Source organism: Cornus florida, unplaced genomic scaffold, assembly GCF_030987335.1.
Source record: "Cornus florida cultivar Cherokee Brave unplaced genomic scaffold, ASM3098733v1 CherokeeBrave_3.0.0_Hap2_Chr11, whole genome shotgun sequence".
In the NCBI taxonomy this organism is placed as follows: domain Eukaryota; kingdom Viridiplantae; phylum Streptophyta; class Magnoliopsida; order Cornales; family Cornaceae; genus Cornus; species Cornus florida.
Window position 1 is genome coordinate 23,818,585 of NW_026775581.1, and position 18,418 is coordinate 23,837,002.

Here is an 18,418-nt window from a genome sequence, read left to right on the forward strand (position 1 = left end):
ATTTGTATTATTTGTTTAATTAAATTGTGTACTTAAATGATGTATTTGATTAATTGTAATTAATTGTAAATTAAATGATTAAATGTTTTATTTTATTTTATTTTATGGTTATGGTTAGTGGTAATTAGCTAACTAATTAGGTCCCATGGACTACTTGGATAGGAGGTTGGATGGGTATGGATAATTACCCAATGATAGTTCTATATGTATATATATAGATATATATGTATATACATATATATAAAAAGGAAAGTAATTTATTAATATTATAGTAACTTTAGTATTAATAAATAATCTGATGTATATATTTTATATATTTATATAATAAGGATACGTAACATGTTTTAAGTTACCTTTTTAATATTATGGTAACTTTAGTATAAATAAATAATCTGATGTATATATTTTATTTATTTAATGAAGATATAGATAGATTATATACGTAACATGTTTTAAGTTACCTTTTAATATTATGGTAACTTTAGTATTAATAAATAATCTAATGTATATATTTTATTTAATTAATAAGGATATACATAGATTATATACGTAACATATTTTAAGTTACCTTTTTAATATTTTTATTTTTATTTTTTTTTATTAAGTTGACTTGGATTGGGAAAATGAATAGGGTTATTATTTAGCCTATAAATACACAACTATAGGTTGAAAAAGGAGTGAAAATATATCACGTAATATATTCTAGAGAGAGAGAGTTAGAGAGAAAAGGAGAAAGAGGAAGGAAGGAGGAGAAAACCCTTTAGAGGGAAGATCAAGGAAGAAGAAGTTTAACTTTCAATCCGAAAGTTTAAGGCAAGTTCTTCTTCTATCTCTTTCCCTTTGATTCGTATTTCTGTACATGCCTAGGAAATTCCAGGATTTATTAAACACATAAAATTAAATAATTATGCATGTTTAATTGGGTTAGAACATAGGTTTTATGAAATTGGTTCATATCTGTTCTTGTGTTATGAATTGATAAAATGCATTATTTTGATTTGATTTCTTATATGAATTTTTGCATGTTTAAATTATGTATTTTTCATATCTGTGGAATGATGGAACGTAGAAACATGCCTAAGATTCCTGAACATTAAATAGGGACTAGGTTTGGGTTTTAGTAAATTTAAATAGACTCAATCATAATGATACTTACTATTTGAATGTTTTAAACAAACGAATGGATTTAATCTTTTAAAATATTTTAGCAATTTAGATTAAATGTGTAGGATGAATTAGATATGGAGAATCCTTATTTAACGGTATAATAAAATATCATCATGTATAAGATTCAGTTTGTGTAGGACATATGATATAAGAAGTTTAAAGAAATAATAAGTCATTCCTATTATGTGATAACTTGATATCATATTTATCATAGTTATTTATGGAATATTTGATGTATTTCCTTAATTGTTACATCAATTGTTGGATTGTGTGGTTTAATGCACCGGTATGGGACGGTGGCATTCTAGGGATGGATTAACTTATTAGTTAAGTCCTACCTATTTTATATAAGGGAATGGATTAACTAAAATGTTAAGTCCTACTTATATTTAAGTCAGGTCAGCTGAACAAGTTGAATGACTTATGGATGATTAATTTATTATATAAGGGAATGGATTAACTAAAATGTTAAGTCCTACTTATATTCAAGTCAGGTTAGCTGAACAAGTTGAATGACTTATGGAGGATTAATTTATACTGGATAGGATGGTTACTAGATTTTATATATATAAGTATGGTGCCATGATATGAGGTTGAGTTTCAGGATCAATGGTTAGGGCGCGTATATCGCCAGGGATGTGTAGCTAGATATAGTGTAGTTGTGTACCCTGGTAGGTCTAGGTACTCATGCCCACTATACGTGCGTTTTGCATGTTGCCTACTATTCAGGTTGAGACAACCCTATAGTCTAGTGAGGTTCCTTTAGTGTGTGTATATATATATACGGACTACTAGTTACTGTTGGATTGACTAGGATGTATACGTGTATCGGATCTCTGCTTGGACTGTAGTAGAGTAGAACTTGTTTGTGGGCCTGACCCACCATTATTTTTCAGGTGTTCGTCACGAGTAGAGGTTGTTCGTGCTGAGTGGGGATCAGTCTACTTCATTCTTCCGATGCTACATAGGAGTTCCTTTATGATTCAGTTTCCTGTTTTAGATTACTGTCATTTGTTTAGTTTGGATTTTCTAGGGGTCCACACAGTATAGATTCCCGAGTTGTATTTTGGAGGATCAGTTGTATCAGAAGAGTTTATTAATTAATGGAAATATATTATGAGGTTTATTATTAGATTATCATTTTAGTTTCTTATCAGCATTTTATTTATTCTTTTTTATTCTTTTGTACTCTGTGTTCGTTTATTATCAATTTGTTTTGATATCCTCGGGTATTCGGGCGTGGGCCTGGCCAATCCGCATTCGGAAATTCGGGGGTATCACAGTGTAGGTCACATTTTAGTCGATTAATGCTATTGCAACTTGGAAGGAATGATAGTGACTCAGTGAGAAATGCTACGGGAAGCTGGAAAGGAATGATAGTGACTCGGTGAGTTTTTATGCATCACCCAACTAGCTAGCCATGGAAAAGGGATTGACTAAATGATTCAGTAACTTAGTGATTGATGTAGAAGAGATTGGCAATGATTTTGGAGCCGGTTTGGACTGTCAGGTTAAACAGGCGGATTGACACAGTATTGTCATGATTATTTTGACGAACCCATCTTGATCTAAAAAGACCCAAAACTGATCGGAAATAGCCTAACTCATAAAACTTAGCAGCAAAGCTGCTAAGGTAAGATGTTTTTATGCTGAATTCAATCGTTTAGGTTGGGAGAATTGCATTTTCTCAATTTTTGAATATTTCAAAAAAAAATTTAGAAGTCTAAACGAATTTGAAATACTTTCCTTTTTGGTATTTAGTACATTTTAGCAATTAGATTTTTTACCTTATTTTTACAAAAGTTTTGGAGAAAGTTTGATTTTGAGTAGGAAACGGATAGTTTACTTATGTTTTTAGGGTTCTTTATTAAAAATACATGTACTGTAGAGCTAATTATAAATTCAATTAATTATCAATAATATATCAGAGTCTGCAAATTTTTTTCCAAAGTGGAGTTATAATTACCCTTGTTTGTTATGAATGTTTCGAAGCTTCGTTACATCAGAAATAAAAAATGCAAAACCTATGACATTTATTTATAATAACGTAGGTTGCATATTAGTCCATGGTTGCCACTTGGAAGGAATGATAGTGACTCAGTGAGAAATGCTACCGGAAGTTTGAACGAATGACAATGACTTAGTGAGTTTCCATGCATTACCCAGCAAGCTAGACGTGGAAAAGGGATTGAACCATCAAGTCAAACGGACAGATTGACACAGTTTTTTTGAGATAATTTTGACGAGTCCATTTTGATATGAAAATACCCTAAGGTAGGGTGTCTTTAAGCCAAATTCAATCATTTAAGGTTAGGAAATTACGTTTTTTCAATTTTGAATATTTAAATATTTGTTAGAAATTTAAATAGATTCGAATTACTTTCTTTTTTGGTATTTAATACTAGTACGTTTTAGTAATTAAGTTTTTCACCTTATTTTTAAACAATTTTTGAAGAAAGTTTGATTTTGAGCATGAAACTGCTAGTTTACTTATGTTTTTAGGGTTCTTTATTATAAATACATGTAATATAGATTTGATCATTAATTCAATTATTAATAATATATTAGAATTTTTTGCAAATTTTCATGGTTATTTATTTTGAAAGAAAGTTTGATTTTGAGCATGAAACTATTAGTTTCCTTGTGTTTTTAGGGTTCTTTATTGTAAATACATGTATTGTAAAATTGATCATTAATTCAATTGTTAATAATATATCAAAATTTTCAGCAAATTTTGGTGGATTTAAAATTACCCTTGTTCTTTTTGTGAATGTTTTGTATACTTATGTTGCTCCAGAAAAAAAAAATGCAAGACCCATGACACTTGTTTTGATAGAAAAGTCAACATCAACGTGTAAATAGAATATTTTTGAGTCTTCTCAGATTTTTCCTTACGTTTCGTGGAATTCTAGGCTAACAGCCTAACACACCTTCAGGTATTGTTTGAATAAGAAAAATTTTAAAAACTAATTTTAAGTGTTCTTCAAAGCACAACGATTAAGGATTTTTAGTACTTTTAAAATTTTAGGTTTTCATTGTTCAATGAAAAGTGAAACCTCCGTCACTTTTGACTTTTCATCGCTCAAAAATACATATATATATTTGAGTGTTTTTCTTCCAAAAGATGAATAAAAAATTAATATATTATTATTATCTTGAATAAAGTGGAGTAGTCAAGATACATGTCACTTTTTTTTGGTCTTTATGATATGTATAAATATTTTTTTATTTTTTTTTAAGAATTATGATCTATACCCCTCATTTCTTAATTATTTTTTAATTTAAAAAGCACTTAGAATGGGACATACTGTTTATCTCATATCTTTCGAGATTAGAATCCTCTTAAGTAACAATATTTAAAAGGTAGAATCCAATATTGAATTAACGAGGTGGAGGTTCACCTTTCATCCACACTCCACCTCTTCCATCCTTCAAAGCTATTGGTACCAAAACTCGTAAATTTTGGTGGATTATTACCCTTAATTTTTTTTTTTTGTGAATGTTTTGTAGCTTATGTTGTGTTAGAAATAAAAAATGCAAGACCCATGGAATTTGGGTTCTCGCTACTACAACTTGGAAGGAATGATAGTGACTCAGTGCAAGATGCTACTAGAAGTTAGAACGAATGACGGTGACTCAGTGAGTTTCCATATATCACCCAGCTAGCTAGCCGTCGAAGGAAATGACCATTTCGGTCTTGGCAAAAAAGTCAGCCTCAACTTGTAAATAGAATATTTCCGGGTCTTCTCAGATTTTTCCTTACCTTCGTGGAATTCTAGGCTAACAGCCTAACACCTTAAGGTATTGTTCTTTAAAGCACAACAATTAAGAATTTTTAATTCTTCTAAAATTTTAGGTTTTCATTGTTCAATGAAAAGTGAAACGTCTATCACTTTTCATTGCTCAAAAAAACACACACACACACGAGTGTTTTTCTTCCAAAATATGAATAAAAAATATAATTTATTGTAATTATCTTGACTGAAGTGGAGTAGCCATGCTAGTTAAGATACCTGTCACGTTTTTTTGGTTGGTGAAATTTTTTATTTTGTTATTTTACAAGTGTCAAAATCAAAGTCCATTTTTTTTTTTTTTTTTTTTTTTTTTTTAAAGAATTACGATATTTACTCCTCATTTCTTAATGATTTTTTAATTTAAAAAGCACTTAGAATGGGCATGAATATTTATCTCATATCTTTCGGGATTTAGAATCCTCTCAAGTGACATTATTTAATAGGTGAAATCCAATACTAAATTAACAAGGTAAAGGTTCACCATTCATCCACACTCCACCTCTTTGATCCTCCAAAGCTATTGGTACCAAAACTTGTGGAGTCCACCCGCATGATCCAATAATAATAATAATAATAATAATAATAATAATAGTAAATAAGTAAATAAATTGTGGTGTGTGTGAGTTAGTGCTGTGTGTGATTATTATTATTATTATTATTATTTGGCAAGAAATTCAAACACGGGTATTTATTTATTTGTCCTTTTGGGATTTAAACTTCTAATTTGAGAGATAAAAATAAAAAATAAAAAATAAAAAAAGGTTCGGTTTGGGTCACTTCTAATTTTTTTACAGCAAAATTGCATTTTCAACCACACTTAATTTAAAATAATTATTCCCGGGACAAAAATTGTTTTCATTACAAATATAAACATAGTACATGCATATACGAAAACATGTTATATACTTCGACTTTCTGCATTTACTAATTTATATTCTAACACTTTTTACCTTATATATATACACACGAAAACATTTTCATACATATTTTCATACATATTAACTGTTAAATCTACATGACCAGTAAATTTCTTTATATGCATATTATGCATGTCTTTAGAATCGATAAATTATTTTCAAACTTTCAAATGAACGCTGAAAATTTAGAAGAAAAATTGATTTCCAGTGTGATAATTACTTCAATATCTATATGATCTTCATAAAAAATAAAAATAAAAAAATAAAAAATCATATCACAAATTATCAGATGCAATATCTTATCATCTTTTACCAAGTTCAAACTTTCACATTGGTTCTAATTTTGCAGAAAGCCTCCACAGATAGAACCATTTCATTTGAGTGGACTCACAATTTTTTGAAGGGAGAAACAGTTACGAGTCTGAATTAAATCTAACAAAAAAAACTAGGAAAGGGGGAAGCGATTTTAAAATAAAATCTATAAACTTGAATTACTTACAATTTTCTACATACTCCAGGTCAGCCTATCTTTTACAAGAGGAAAATTTTCAGAGTTGCACATAAACAATGGTAAAATGAAGCACCATGTAAAAGAGTAGGAAATTGAGGCCATGGACAACGAACAAATAATTTCATCCAAAGAAGCCCCATGTCCATCCCGAAAGCCGATACACTTCGTTTTTTTTTTCCGCAGCATCAGTAACAATCAGCTCAATTCTCCAGCGCGCCCAGTGCTTTCATATCCTCCAAGAAGGCTGTATATGAGTCATCAATGCTCTGTGGTTTTGGTGCTGCCGACTCTGGTTTCACCACTGTAGGAGCAGCTACTGGTGTGGCGCCTGGTGCCATGTTTGTGAGTGATGGCTTTGGTTTTGCCTTTGGAACAGCAGTCTCTCTCCTTACGCGAACAGATGCAGGAACCTGTGTGCAGACCAAGAAATAGACTTAACATGGGGAGAATTAAGCAATCAATTAGAGTCCCAAATTAATGGTAAGCTCTGCTCCTAATCATGATGCTTGGCAAGGTGAGATAGTGTGTGCAAATGTGGTCATACAAACCCATTGAAACTCCGGCTAATGATTATAAATGCAAAGCCCACAGTAGTTTTGAACTTTTTAGGCACTATTTGAAACTTAAGATTAGGATATATGAGCAATAACAATAACAGGATGAATCCAAGTAAACCTAAATACACTAATTTGAGTACCAAAAATAAAATAAAATAAAATAAAATAAAAACATTCTTGCTTCAATTTCTCTTATAAAATTTAAATAAAATGTATTTTTTCTAAAACAATATTGTCTTATACTTTTCAATTTTTTTAGAATAATCAATATTTTAGCAACATTAGAATGAGAAGGTACAGAACCAATGACATAATGAGGAGCCTTGCTCAATTGTATAATGTCTAGGAAAGATGGGTAAGTACAGGCCCACATGACTACCACCTCATGTACTACTCCTATGCAGAAAAGCTCCCAATAAGTCAGCAACTTCATAGTATTGGCACAACTAAGAGTACGAATTTCTAACATATGAACCCGTTTCTGGTGAACAAGAATACTTATAATACAACAAGCTTTTCAACTTCAAAAATGATCCAAATTCCAACACCAATGTTATTTACTTCACTGTATTCGTTGTTCTTCATGATTTTTACTTCTATTATTAACAAATTTGGCAGGTTAGTTGGCTAACAGCTAATAACTGAAACAAGTTCAAGTCTACAAATGACATATTACCCGTGCAGGATGTACAGAGGGACCAACTGGCACCTACATTCCCAAGTGCAATTATAAAGCCTTTGTCTTGGTTCACCTAGCAATTAATGGTGATTAGGAATTTCAAATTCATTTATAATTGGAATGGGTAGATATAGCAACCACAGAACTCCATGAGACCTGAACCTCAGCAATGCTGACTCTAAATCTCAGAGTGGTTGAACCCTTGGTTTCTTTTTTGGTAGTAAGTCAGTTGAAGGGGGTTGGGGAGTGAATTCTTTTTATTCATTGTTTCTGAAATGTGTTCTTTATTATTATCAATATATAAATGCATGTGTTTGTATAGATATATATGTATCTATATATTTTAGGGAGAGTGGATAGGGAAGTACCCAACAAAACATCCCCATAAAAATTATCAATATATATAAAGCGAGAACCCAAATTCCCAATCTTTAGTTACATGAACAAAATAAATCAGAATTTTCCCATTGGGTCTGTCTCCTAACATATATGCAATACACAAGTTTCTATAAAAGCTTCTTAGATTATGTTACTACAGTTTAAAATAATATTCCAAATTTTTGTTTATCAGTTAATCTCACTCTGGACAGGCTACATTTCAATAAATGGAAATAAAGATCCCATTCAAATTCCACATTCTAAGAACTCTTAATGGATGACAACATTCCTGTAAGAGTTTGACCGAAAAATAATGAGAAACAATAGAAAGCACAAATTATATGCAAACATGTTAACAGATTCACCATAAAGCGGCATGGTAATTCATGAAAACCGATGCAATATATAACAGAATAACTCACCATGGAAGTAAGCTCTGGAGTGTGCTGAGCTAGTGGCCTCTTAACAACAGTAGATGCAGCTGATTTGATATATGATGGCTTTTGAGGGGCAAAAGGCCTTGCAGCATTATCATCTAGAAAAGTAGGTGGAGGTCCTGGTGGAAGTGGTGGTCTCATCATGGGGGGAGGAGGTCCAGGGGGAAGTCCAAAAGGTGGCCTTGGAACTAGTGGGACCATAATTCCAGGAAGGCCAGCAGCAGCTAATGGTGGCCGCATGTCTGGTGGAGGTGGTGGTGGCGGCAAACGTGAAATTCCTGGGGGTAATACATCAGGCTGAAAAGGCGGGACCAGAGCAGGTCCGGCCACTGGAGGCTGGTGTCTTGGAGGAGGTGGTGGGGGAACCATTTTAGAAAGATCCTTTGTCCCTGAAGGATTTTTGTCATCAGATTCAGATGGTATGCCTTCAGACTGATTATTTGCTGTCTTCAACGGCAACCCAGGCGGTGGGGGAGGTGGAGGAAGCAAGGTAGTCACCTGATGAGAGGGAGAAAGAGATGCTATCACTTTCTAGGCATCAGCTAGAAAAAGAATAAATTTCATTGTGTACAAATATAAAGTTCATGGGTTTTGGATAACTATGTATACTTTTTCAAATTACTTTTTTTGGGTGGGGATAGTTGATTGTTAAGTTTTGCTAGACAAAAAAGTACACACTTGTTCGATCCATTAACTTCACAAAAATAGGTCATTTAATTATATTCTCAAAGAAACATGCCTATGTTACTCATCCAAGAGGTTAAGTAACATGCTTATGTTTCTCATCCAGAAGGTTAAGTCCACATTTCAATTGAAAATCTGTGTCTTAATTCAGTGAAGGAGTTATGGCAAGAAAATAAATCATTTTTTCTTAAGTCAGGGAAGGAGTTATGTGAAAAATATATAAATAAAAGGAAGAGCTTACTTGGACTGCCTCTTTGGAGGTTCGATCATCTGACTTCACGAAATCATTTTTTTCTTTCTCACTTCCCCCAGTGCCAGGTGGAGGTGGCTGAGTAGAATGAAGGAGGGGTGGTGGTGGAGGAAGGGGTGGGTGTATTGCAACTTGTTCTTTAGGTGGGGGTCCAGGAGGTGGCGGTGGAAAAGGTGGCGGAGGTGGAGGAGGTAAAGGCAAAGATGCAGGCCTAATAGAGCCATCACCAGCATCCACATCATCAGGAGGAGGTGGAGGTGGAGGTGGAGGCGGAGGAGGAACTGCTAAAGCAACATCCTCTGACTCTGACTTTGATGATGATGCATCACCACTTGATCCAGCTGCTGATATAGGAATTCTGGGTCCTGAAATAAAAAGCCAAGAACAGAATCAGAGAGAGAGAGAGAGAGAGAGAATCAACATATTTTAGTATGGTATAAGCAGTAAAACAACCTATTGATGATTTGTACATGGGAGGCTTTCCGGGTGGCGGTGCTCCCGTAGGGTTCAGTGTGGGATGATAGTATACCGAGTCCTGCATGAAATAATCACAAAATGTGGGTCCTTTATATGCATAAAAGTTCAATATTTTAGCATATATGCGCGAGGTAAGAAATTACTTCAGGCTTTGGGTGCTTGACTCTTTCTTCTTCTTCTGCAGTTGGCCGTCTTCGGGGAGGTCCTAAATGACTGCATCACATAAAAGACAAAACAATACTATCAAATGAAAACATATAAAGGTTGAAAAAAATTGTAAATTGTAACTCTTGTGCAAAACAAGATGAATTGAAAAAGAAAAGTCTTCTTCACCTGAACATAACTGGTGCCTCACCCTTTTCCTTCAATTTCTCTTCATATTCCTGCCCAGATGATTCAAGAAGACTGACCATCACATACAGATGTCTCAATACTAGTAAATGCGAGATTATTAAAGTGCACAAATTAAGATATGAAATACAAAGGCTGACCACCATTAAATGTGTCAGTTGTTAATTGAGGAAAATCATCATCATCCTTGCCTTAATCCCGTATGAATGGGGTAGGCCACATGAATTCTCTCTCAAAGCTTTTCTATTACATGGCCAATTCACCTACTATATTTAACTTTTTAAAATCATTTTTAATAACCTCTTGTTATTTTTGGCCGCCCTCTCTGTCTCTTACCTTCTATTACAACTAGTCTTCCTTGTTTGACCGGCTTGTCATTAGGTTTCCGATGTATATGTCCAAACCATCTAAGTCTGCTCTCTCAACTTTTCTTACCAATGGGTGCTACCGTGCTAGTAACCCTATCACTTCTAATCACTCCACTCGTCCATCTTAACATCATTGAGGAAAATGGATTGTGATAAATAATAATAACAACAACAACAACTCAATCCTTCCAGCACATTCTGTGAAATTTGCAATTCTACACAATTCCTCTATTTTACCTTTCTAACTATTGAATTCTAGGGGTAAGGGCTCATTGGGAATCAAACTAAAAAGAGAATTGCTTCTTATTACCACAATTCCCAGAATGTATTTCACCTAAATAACAATGTTCTGGTGATTCCAAGACAAAATAGGTTCCAACAGTCTGCTTGGAATAGCAGAGAAGTACCATCCATTTTTTTTAATGAAATTATTCCACTGACCAGAGGGGAGGAAACCTGTCATACCACAATTTTGAATCAAAAGAGAGATTTCAGGATACGACAGATCTATTAAATCCAAGGTGTATGCAAATTGCCATAATTCCCATAATGTAATTCACCTAAACAAAATGTTCTGGTGATTCCAAGAAAAAATAGGTGCCAACAGTCTGTTGGAATAACAGAGAAGTACCATCCATTTTTGTAATTGATCTATTCCATGACCCGAGGGGAGGATACCTCTCATACCACAATTTTGAATCAAAAGAGAAATTTCAGGATACGACAGGTCTATTAAATCCAATGTGCATGCAAATTTGTTAAGTGCATGGGAATTGAAGTTTGACATAAAAAATAAAAAAAAATATTGCAAGTAGATTATAAGTGTAGCACTTTTTAGGAAATATAAGTGGCAACAAGAAAATTATGCATGAACTTCCTTACGTACATTAATAAAATAAATAGGGCAAAAGAAAAAAAAATTCCTTGAACTATCGAGTTTTTTTGTAAATAACCTCCTTGAATTATTAATTGGCAAGAAACTCCTTGAATTCACTCCAAATCTAGCAATAACCCACCTACCATTCATTGCCCATTAAAAAAGAAACAGCAGAGTGATCACGTGGTCTAGTTTTCTTCTTTAATGACAACTATAACCTTTATCTCCTCTCTTTACCGGAATGGGACCATCCAATGACGATGGGCTTCTTTACTGTGTTCTCAATACCATCATTACTCTCATATTCTTCACAAGGCAGAAACTTTGAATCCACACACACACACACACACACACACAAAAAAAAAAAAAAAAAAAAAAAGGTCTTGGCTTTGTAGAGATAAATAGAGAATGGAAAATTAAAATAAAATCGTTGCAGAGAAGGAAGTATAAAGAGAGAATGTAAGGGTGTGTGTGTGTGTGTGTGTGTGTGTGTGTGTGTGTCTATATATATAGCGAGAGAGATGCAGAGAGTTGCAGTGGAGGTGGTGAGTTTAGAAGAGAAAAAGGAAACTCCAAAACCTACATAGAGCTTCTCTCACCTCTGTTTTCCCTCGTCTCGTCTCTAGTTGCTCTCCGAATACCATGCTCTGTTACCTCTGTATTTTGTTCATAAGAACTCTTCCTCTCCCTTCCTATTTTCTGTTTCTGTTTGAATTTAAGCTTCAATACACAAAAGTAAGTTCCCAAAAGCAAGAGGGAGAGAGCAAGGGTTGCATCCAATCTGATTCAAAGATTGAACCTTTCTGACTTTGCTAATGGCGACATTGACAGTTAAACCAAATAAAACCAATTCTAACTCCTTCGAATTTGTCATTGAATAAAAATAAATAAATAAATAAAAATGGTTGACAAAGATTGTTTTGAAGCTTACACCGCACATACCCAACACCCACGCACACCCAATCAACACCTCTCTCTCTCTCTAACCCTACTTCATGACTCATGAGCCACCGCCGCGGCAAAGTCAACACACACCATTGATGGTGAATGGTCTGATTGTGCATCTAGTTTTGATATGGTGGCGGAGCGAGTGGATGTGGATTTGAGACATTTTACATAAATATATATATAGAGAGAGAGGGATAAAATGTTCTTCATTCCCCACTCCATCAAATTTTCATTACACGGAAGCCAAACTTTTTTCAAAATGTTTCCAAGCAAATTGATATCTATTGCAGATGGAGGGTTATGAGAGATTCTGGGAATCTCATTTCTTCAAGTTAAAACTCACAAAGAGGTTTTGGAGGTGAGAGAAAGAGAGTAATCTGGGTCTTCTTTGTAGTCCTTTAGCAATTCAAGTTCTAATATTAAGCTTAAATGGAAGATTCATAGTTGTTAAAGGCGCGCCTAGGCTCCAAAAAAGCCCCAGGCTTGTCAAGGCTCAGCTAGAGTGCCTCGATCTACTACAGGCCAGGCCCCTTCAATCAAGCTCACATAAAGCCCTCAGGCTCACATAAAGCCCTCAAGCTCACGCCTTTTAGTAGGCTCCAGGCTCAAAAAAGGCGTGCCTTGTATTTTTTAATCATTTATTCATTTCATTTTCTTTTTTACTTAATGACTACTTAATTAAAAGGTTTTGTATCATATATTCCATTGTTTAACCTTACGAAATATTTGTCAAAATTCATAAATTTATGGTTCACTACTTACATTAAGTTCAAATACTGCTTGATTATGAATATATATAATAATATATGTTTAAATTTGCATTATTATATACGTGTGCCTTACTTCAATCAGGCTCGCGCCTTATACTGCGCCTTGCGCTTAGGTTCCAGAAGGCCTTTAGCGCCTTAGTGTGCCTTGAGCCTTTAACAACTATGGGAAGATTTGAGAGAAAAAAGTAATGTTTTTCCCTAGTGATCCACTGATCCTTGCTGGTCACTTCTCCCATGTACTCTATTTATTTAAGTTTAAGCTTGTATGAATTAAAAAACAACACATTCAGGAAAAACAAAAAACAAAAAACAAAAAAAATTGAGAGAAAAATTTCTCTCTTGTTAGCGATACGAAAATATATACATATATACACTGATGTGATGTGTCTTCACATTCTTCATTGAGATGAATTTGAAGAAAATTGTGAAGAGTGAGAAGGAATACATATGTATAGTGTGATTAAGATTATATATATATAGCATATTCATATACACTAATTCCATGTATCTTCATATTCATCACTGGGATGGATTTGAAGAAATTTGTTAAGAGAGAAGGAATATGCAATGATTCATGGTCAGTGGGATTAATATTTCATATAGGTACATATATATATATATATATATATATATATATATATAATATTTGTATACATGTATTATGTACATACCAAGAATGGGTATACGTAGATGCAAGGGTAATACTAGCATATTACTAATATTAAGTGCGTGACATCAGGGATTTCCATTGTTCACTCACGTTGACTATCAAAAAGGGAGGTCAGTTTTACAAATTTTAATTTTCAAGGGAGGTTAGAGTAATTTTGAAACCATAAGGGAGGCCGGTGTAATTTTGCAAAATGTCAGGGAAGGTCCATGAAATTTACCCAAAATATAAAGGGATAAAATTGTCTAATGAAAAATAGTTGCCTAAAAAATGAAACCTCTACAAAACACAGTTTAAAAAGCTAGAAATCTTAGCTTCATTCAAAAGCTCGACAGAGCTAAAATTGGCAACCATTAAAAGTTCTTTTAGTGGTTACCAAACACATCTAAACATTTTTTAAAAAAAAAATAAAATCGCTTTTAAGTGGTTGAAAAGTAATCCCGAATGGGCTATTAGTGATAAAATTTGAGAAAGTATAGTTAGGTGGTATGGTCATATACAAACGTAGATCCGAATATGCACCGATTAGAAGAGGAAGGGTGGGTTGTTTGTCTAGAAGGTAAGTACTTATCAAAAAAAAAAAAAAAAGAGGTAAGCGACAGAGAGATGGTTGAGAAATGGTATATAATAGGAAAGAATGGAAACAGAGAATTCATGTGATGTGGCCGACCCCATCCATGTGGGACAAAGGCAAGGATAATAATGATGGTTTTAGAAATATAAGACTAGTGTTTGTTTGGGTAAATTACATTGGCCACTTTTCAGTTGACACTTGACAATATTACATGCAGATAGAACTTTGTAATTTTTCCCGGTCAACCTCCCCTATAGTTTTGACTTTCATATTCCTCCCTTGCTGTCAATTGGATGGACTGTTAAAGAAGTGATTGCTGGAAACTCCAGATAACAAATTATGGAGATTGGATAGTAAACTGAAGACCACTGGATAAAGGAATAGGATTGATTAATAAAAGGAAGAACATAGGATTTCACTTAAAGTTCCTCATGCTCAATTTGGTACAAAAGTAGGAAGATTCGAAGGTATGAAGAAAAAAATCTAGGATTATACCCAATGTTCTTTGTGCTCCATTTGGTACAAAGAATGGAAAATTGGAAGGGAGGGAAAGTAGGAAGGATGGGAGAGATATCCTTAACGGAAGTAAGGATCCTTTCCTTCATGCTGTCTGGTTGAGTGGAAAGGAAATGCATAGGAGGAGAATTTGTATTATGCCATGATTTGACCATTACAGCCTTGATAATTAAGAAAAAGGTTTAAGTACATTGACCGGGGGGGGGAGGAGAATATGGTGAAGGTGCTTAACTCCTCTTTCCCATCCACTTTTTGGAAAAAAGTATAATGGTAGTCCTCGAGGGGGGCCTCCCCCCTCTTCCCTTCCTTTCCCTTTGGCCTTTTGCCTCTATAAACAAGGATCTCCTCCCTCCTTCCTTTCTTGTTCTCCCCAACCTTCCCTCCATTTTCTCCCAGCTATACATAGGATTAGGTTTCATTTCTTCATGGATCAAGTTGCATAGCAGAAACAAAATATTTTATTCTCTAAAACTCAGCTCTATTGATAGGAAAATAATAAGCATTTATATTTCCTTCCAACAGGACTAGGTTTTCAGAGTTAGGAACTCCGAAACCTTGACAATTAAGAATATTTTAAACCTACTGAGGTCACATATCAAGACACGGTAACAAGACCCAAAACAATACCAACCACTACTACTTCCCAAATCCAGCAAATGTGAAATTACCAAAATTAAAATTGACACCCTGAAATTATGAAAACAGAACACTACTAAAACCGATCGCAGCAAATCAACCAATGGTGAGCATAAAATAAGACTAGATTCAACCCAAATCTTGATCACTCACCAACTAAAATGGGTACCATAAAAGATCCCCAGTTGCATTAGTACATATCAACAAAATTACTGCTTCTTACTGAAAAGGAAAAAGGTTCCAGCAACGCATTAGTTTAGTTTGACATATTAAGGCTATTACCTTCCGCTTTTTCATAACAAGGTTCAATGTGTCCTCAAGTTGTCTCTTCTTATGTTTTCTAGCTTTATCCAGAGCACCATCTGCCTCTGCACCAATAGATAAGAACTTTTATTATTTTATTGAAAGCTACTCAACCAACCTGTATATGTGACAAATTTTGCAAGAACAAAAAATATAGTCGAGAGTCTGCAATAAATATGCCTAGAAAGAAACTTGTCAGGCTGTATACAGAAAATTTGAAAGATAGATCTTCAAAGCTTGGGTGGAGCAAATCCCCTCTCTAAAAGTTCCTAAGGATGGATTCATATAATTTTCTTTTTCAAGTTTACTTAATTTTATTGATGATGCAGTGCTTCCTGTTTTGAAGATTTTTTATTGAGATCAAAGAATTATCTTTTATGAAAGAAAAAAGAAAGAAATGAGCAAGTAAAAACACAGTCCAACAAATTGTGCAACCAAAACTATATATGACCACAGGCAAGTGCTTGTGGTAATGAAAATATCAGATTAGGCCTAAATAAGTCTAATTTTGAGGCATGGCAGATTTGCATTTATATACAGATATAACTTACTCATCAGTTCCAACTTGTCAATCTGCTCTTTCAGCGTCTCAGGATCCTTCTTTAAAATTCCCACCTCCCTCACCTTTTTCCTTTCTTTCTTGTTCTGTTAAATAAAAATAACATAGTAAGGTAAGTGCTGAACAAATCCAGACCACACACTAAAACAATCAATGACAAAAACAAGGTGTCACCTAAAGAGAAGTACAGCAAAATGCATGAACGAAAATTACAGAAGGGCATTTTTAGATACCTAAAAACCTATATTTAAATAGAAAAAAAGTGATTGACCAAAATATATAATAAATTAAAAGCAATCAAACGTGTGTTACATGGACTCTTCAAAAGTAGGTTAAGACCAGTGTTGTACACACAATACTCAACCATAGGTATGAGGTGTGAGTCCAACACTTCTGGTCAGGCATGAACCTAGAATGCATATCCAATTATTCAATTTTATTATATTATTGCTTCAAAAAGAGTGAAATTGTTATATTAAACAACCTAAACAGCATATCCAATTATTCAAATTTATTATATTATTACTTCTATACGAGTGAAATGTTTATATTAAACACTATATTTTATAAAAGCTTATTTTAGTCTAGAAAATAAAATAAAATAAAATAAAATATTAAATATTATAAATAGTTAGTAATGTTTCTATGTCCTTCAGTTTGGGGATTTGACATGTCTGACACTTGAATACATACTCGTACCCGACACACACACATACACGAGTCTGTAACTTAAAATCAAACTATTAAGTATAGAACAACAATAGGGCATCACATCAACACAATTCTGTAAATGTAGCATACCAATTGAGCTAAAAGCTAGTGTTAATTTTCATGGATGCACACATACACACACAGATAACAAGGAAAAAGCAAAGCTGAAAAGGAATTCATATTAATATCCTCAAATTATGTCAGAAACTGCAAATCTAATTTAAATTCTTGGCTAAAATTCGACATTGAATTCAATCAAATGTCTTATACAGCTTTCCATTTGTTTATAATTTCATATACAAAACTGAGTAAGAATAAATAAAAATGAAATAAGATTTTCAAATCTTTTTTTTTTCTTTGAAAATAAAAACAATGCACCTCAACTAAACCAAATACTATTTCTGTCATTCTTAATTGAGTAAAAAGAAAAATTGCAGTTCTCTTCTTTTTCCAGCCACTAATCAGAATTTGAGCGATTTAGGGCACCAATCTGAGCACTCCAAGAATAAATTGGAACACAATAAATATCATAAAATATTAATACATATATTATATGTTTTTGTATGCAAGTAATATATGAAACGAATAGAAAAAGTTTGTTTTTTAAGGTGATTAGTGATTACCCTTTTCAATTCCTTCTTGCGAAGCTCCTTGCGATAGGCGTCCGTAGGGTTCATGACTTTACCTCCCTTTGTGGTCTTCATGTTGCCCTCTCTCTCTCTAAGATCTTCTTATTTCTTCTTCTTCTTCTTCTTCGATTCGATTCGACGTCGAATTGCGGGCAAATTCAGGCTTACAGTAAGAAGAACACTCTCTCTCTTGTATATATGTATATATACAGTATATATATGCGACCTAACTTTTTTTTTTTATAAAAAAAATGTATTTCAGTCGGAAAAAATCTAAACAAGAAAAGAGAGCAAGGCTGTGGGCCCGTCCAGTCGGCCGGCGCGTTGCTAGGGATGGACTCGATGTCAAACTGACCCGTCCGGTACTCCCAGATCATTTTGGGCTTAAAAAATAAAAATAATAAAAAAAAAAAAGACAATTCTTGGGTCTTTTCATTGATGGACTTTATCCAATACAATTTAGAGATGTGTTTAAATTTTTAAAAATGGGTTAAACTCAAATCTTTTTTTTTTTTTTTTTTCGTAATTAAAATTTTTAGAATCCCTCTTCTCCACACAAATACCCAATCTCAATCTAAAATCCCAATCTATTTACATCAATCAACACTCAATTTTTTATTCAATATGTAAAACAATATACAACCCAACAGAAGCTCAT

General features: G+C 33.6%; 1 protein-coding gene across 1 annotated transcript; it reads right to left on the reverse strand.

Annotated features, from left to right (window-relative positions):
* Positions 1 to 6,342: 6,342 nt before the first annotated feature.
* Positions 6,343 to 17,989, reverse strand: LOC132282983 (protein EARLY FLOWERING 5). Its single transcript, XM_059784842.1, has 9 exons — positions 17,755 to 17,989; positions 16,413 to 16,506; positions 15,841 to 15,926; positions 10,185 to 10,234; positions 9,995 to 10,064; positions 9,828 to 9,909; positions 9,366 to 9,739; positions 8,426 to 8,938; positions 6,343 to 6,799 (listed from the first exon to the last, which is right to left on the reverse strand). The coding sequence occupies exons 1-9, from the start codon at positions 17,833 to 17,835 to the stop codon at positions 6,590 to 6,592; spliced, it is 1,560 nt and encodes a 519-aa protein (XP_059640825.1). The 5' UTR covers positions 17,836 to 17,989; the 3' UTR covers positions 6,343 to 6,589.
* Between the last annotated feature and the right edge of the window lie 429 nt (positions 17,990 to 18,418).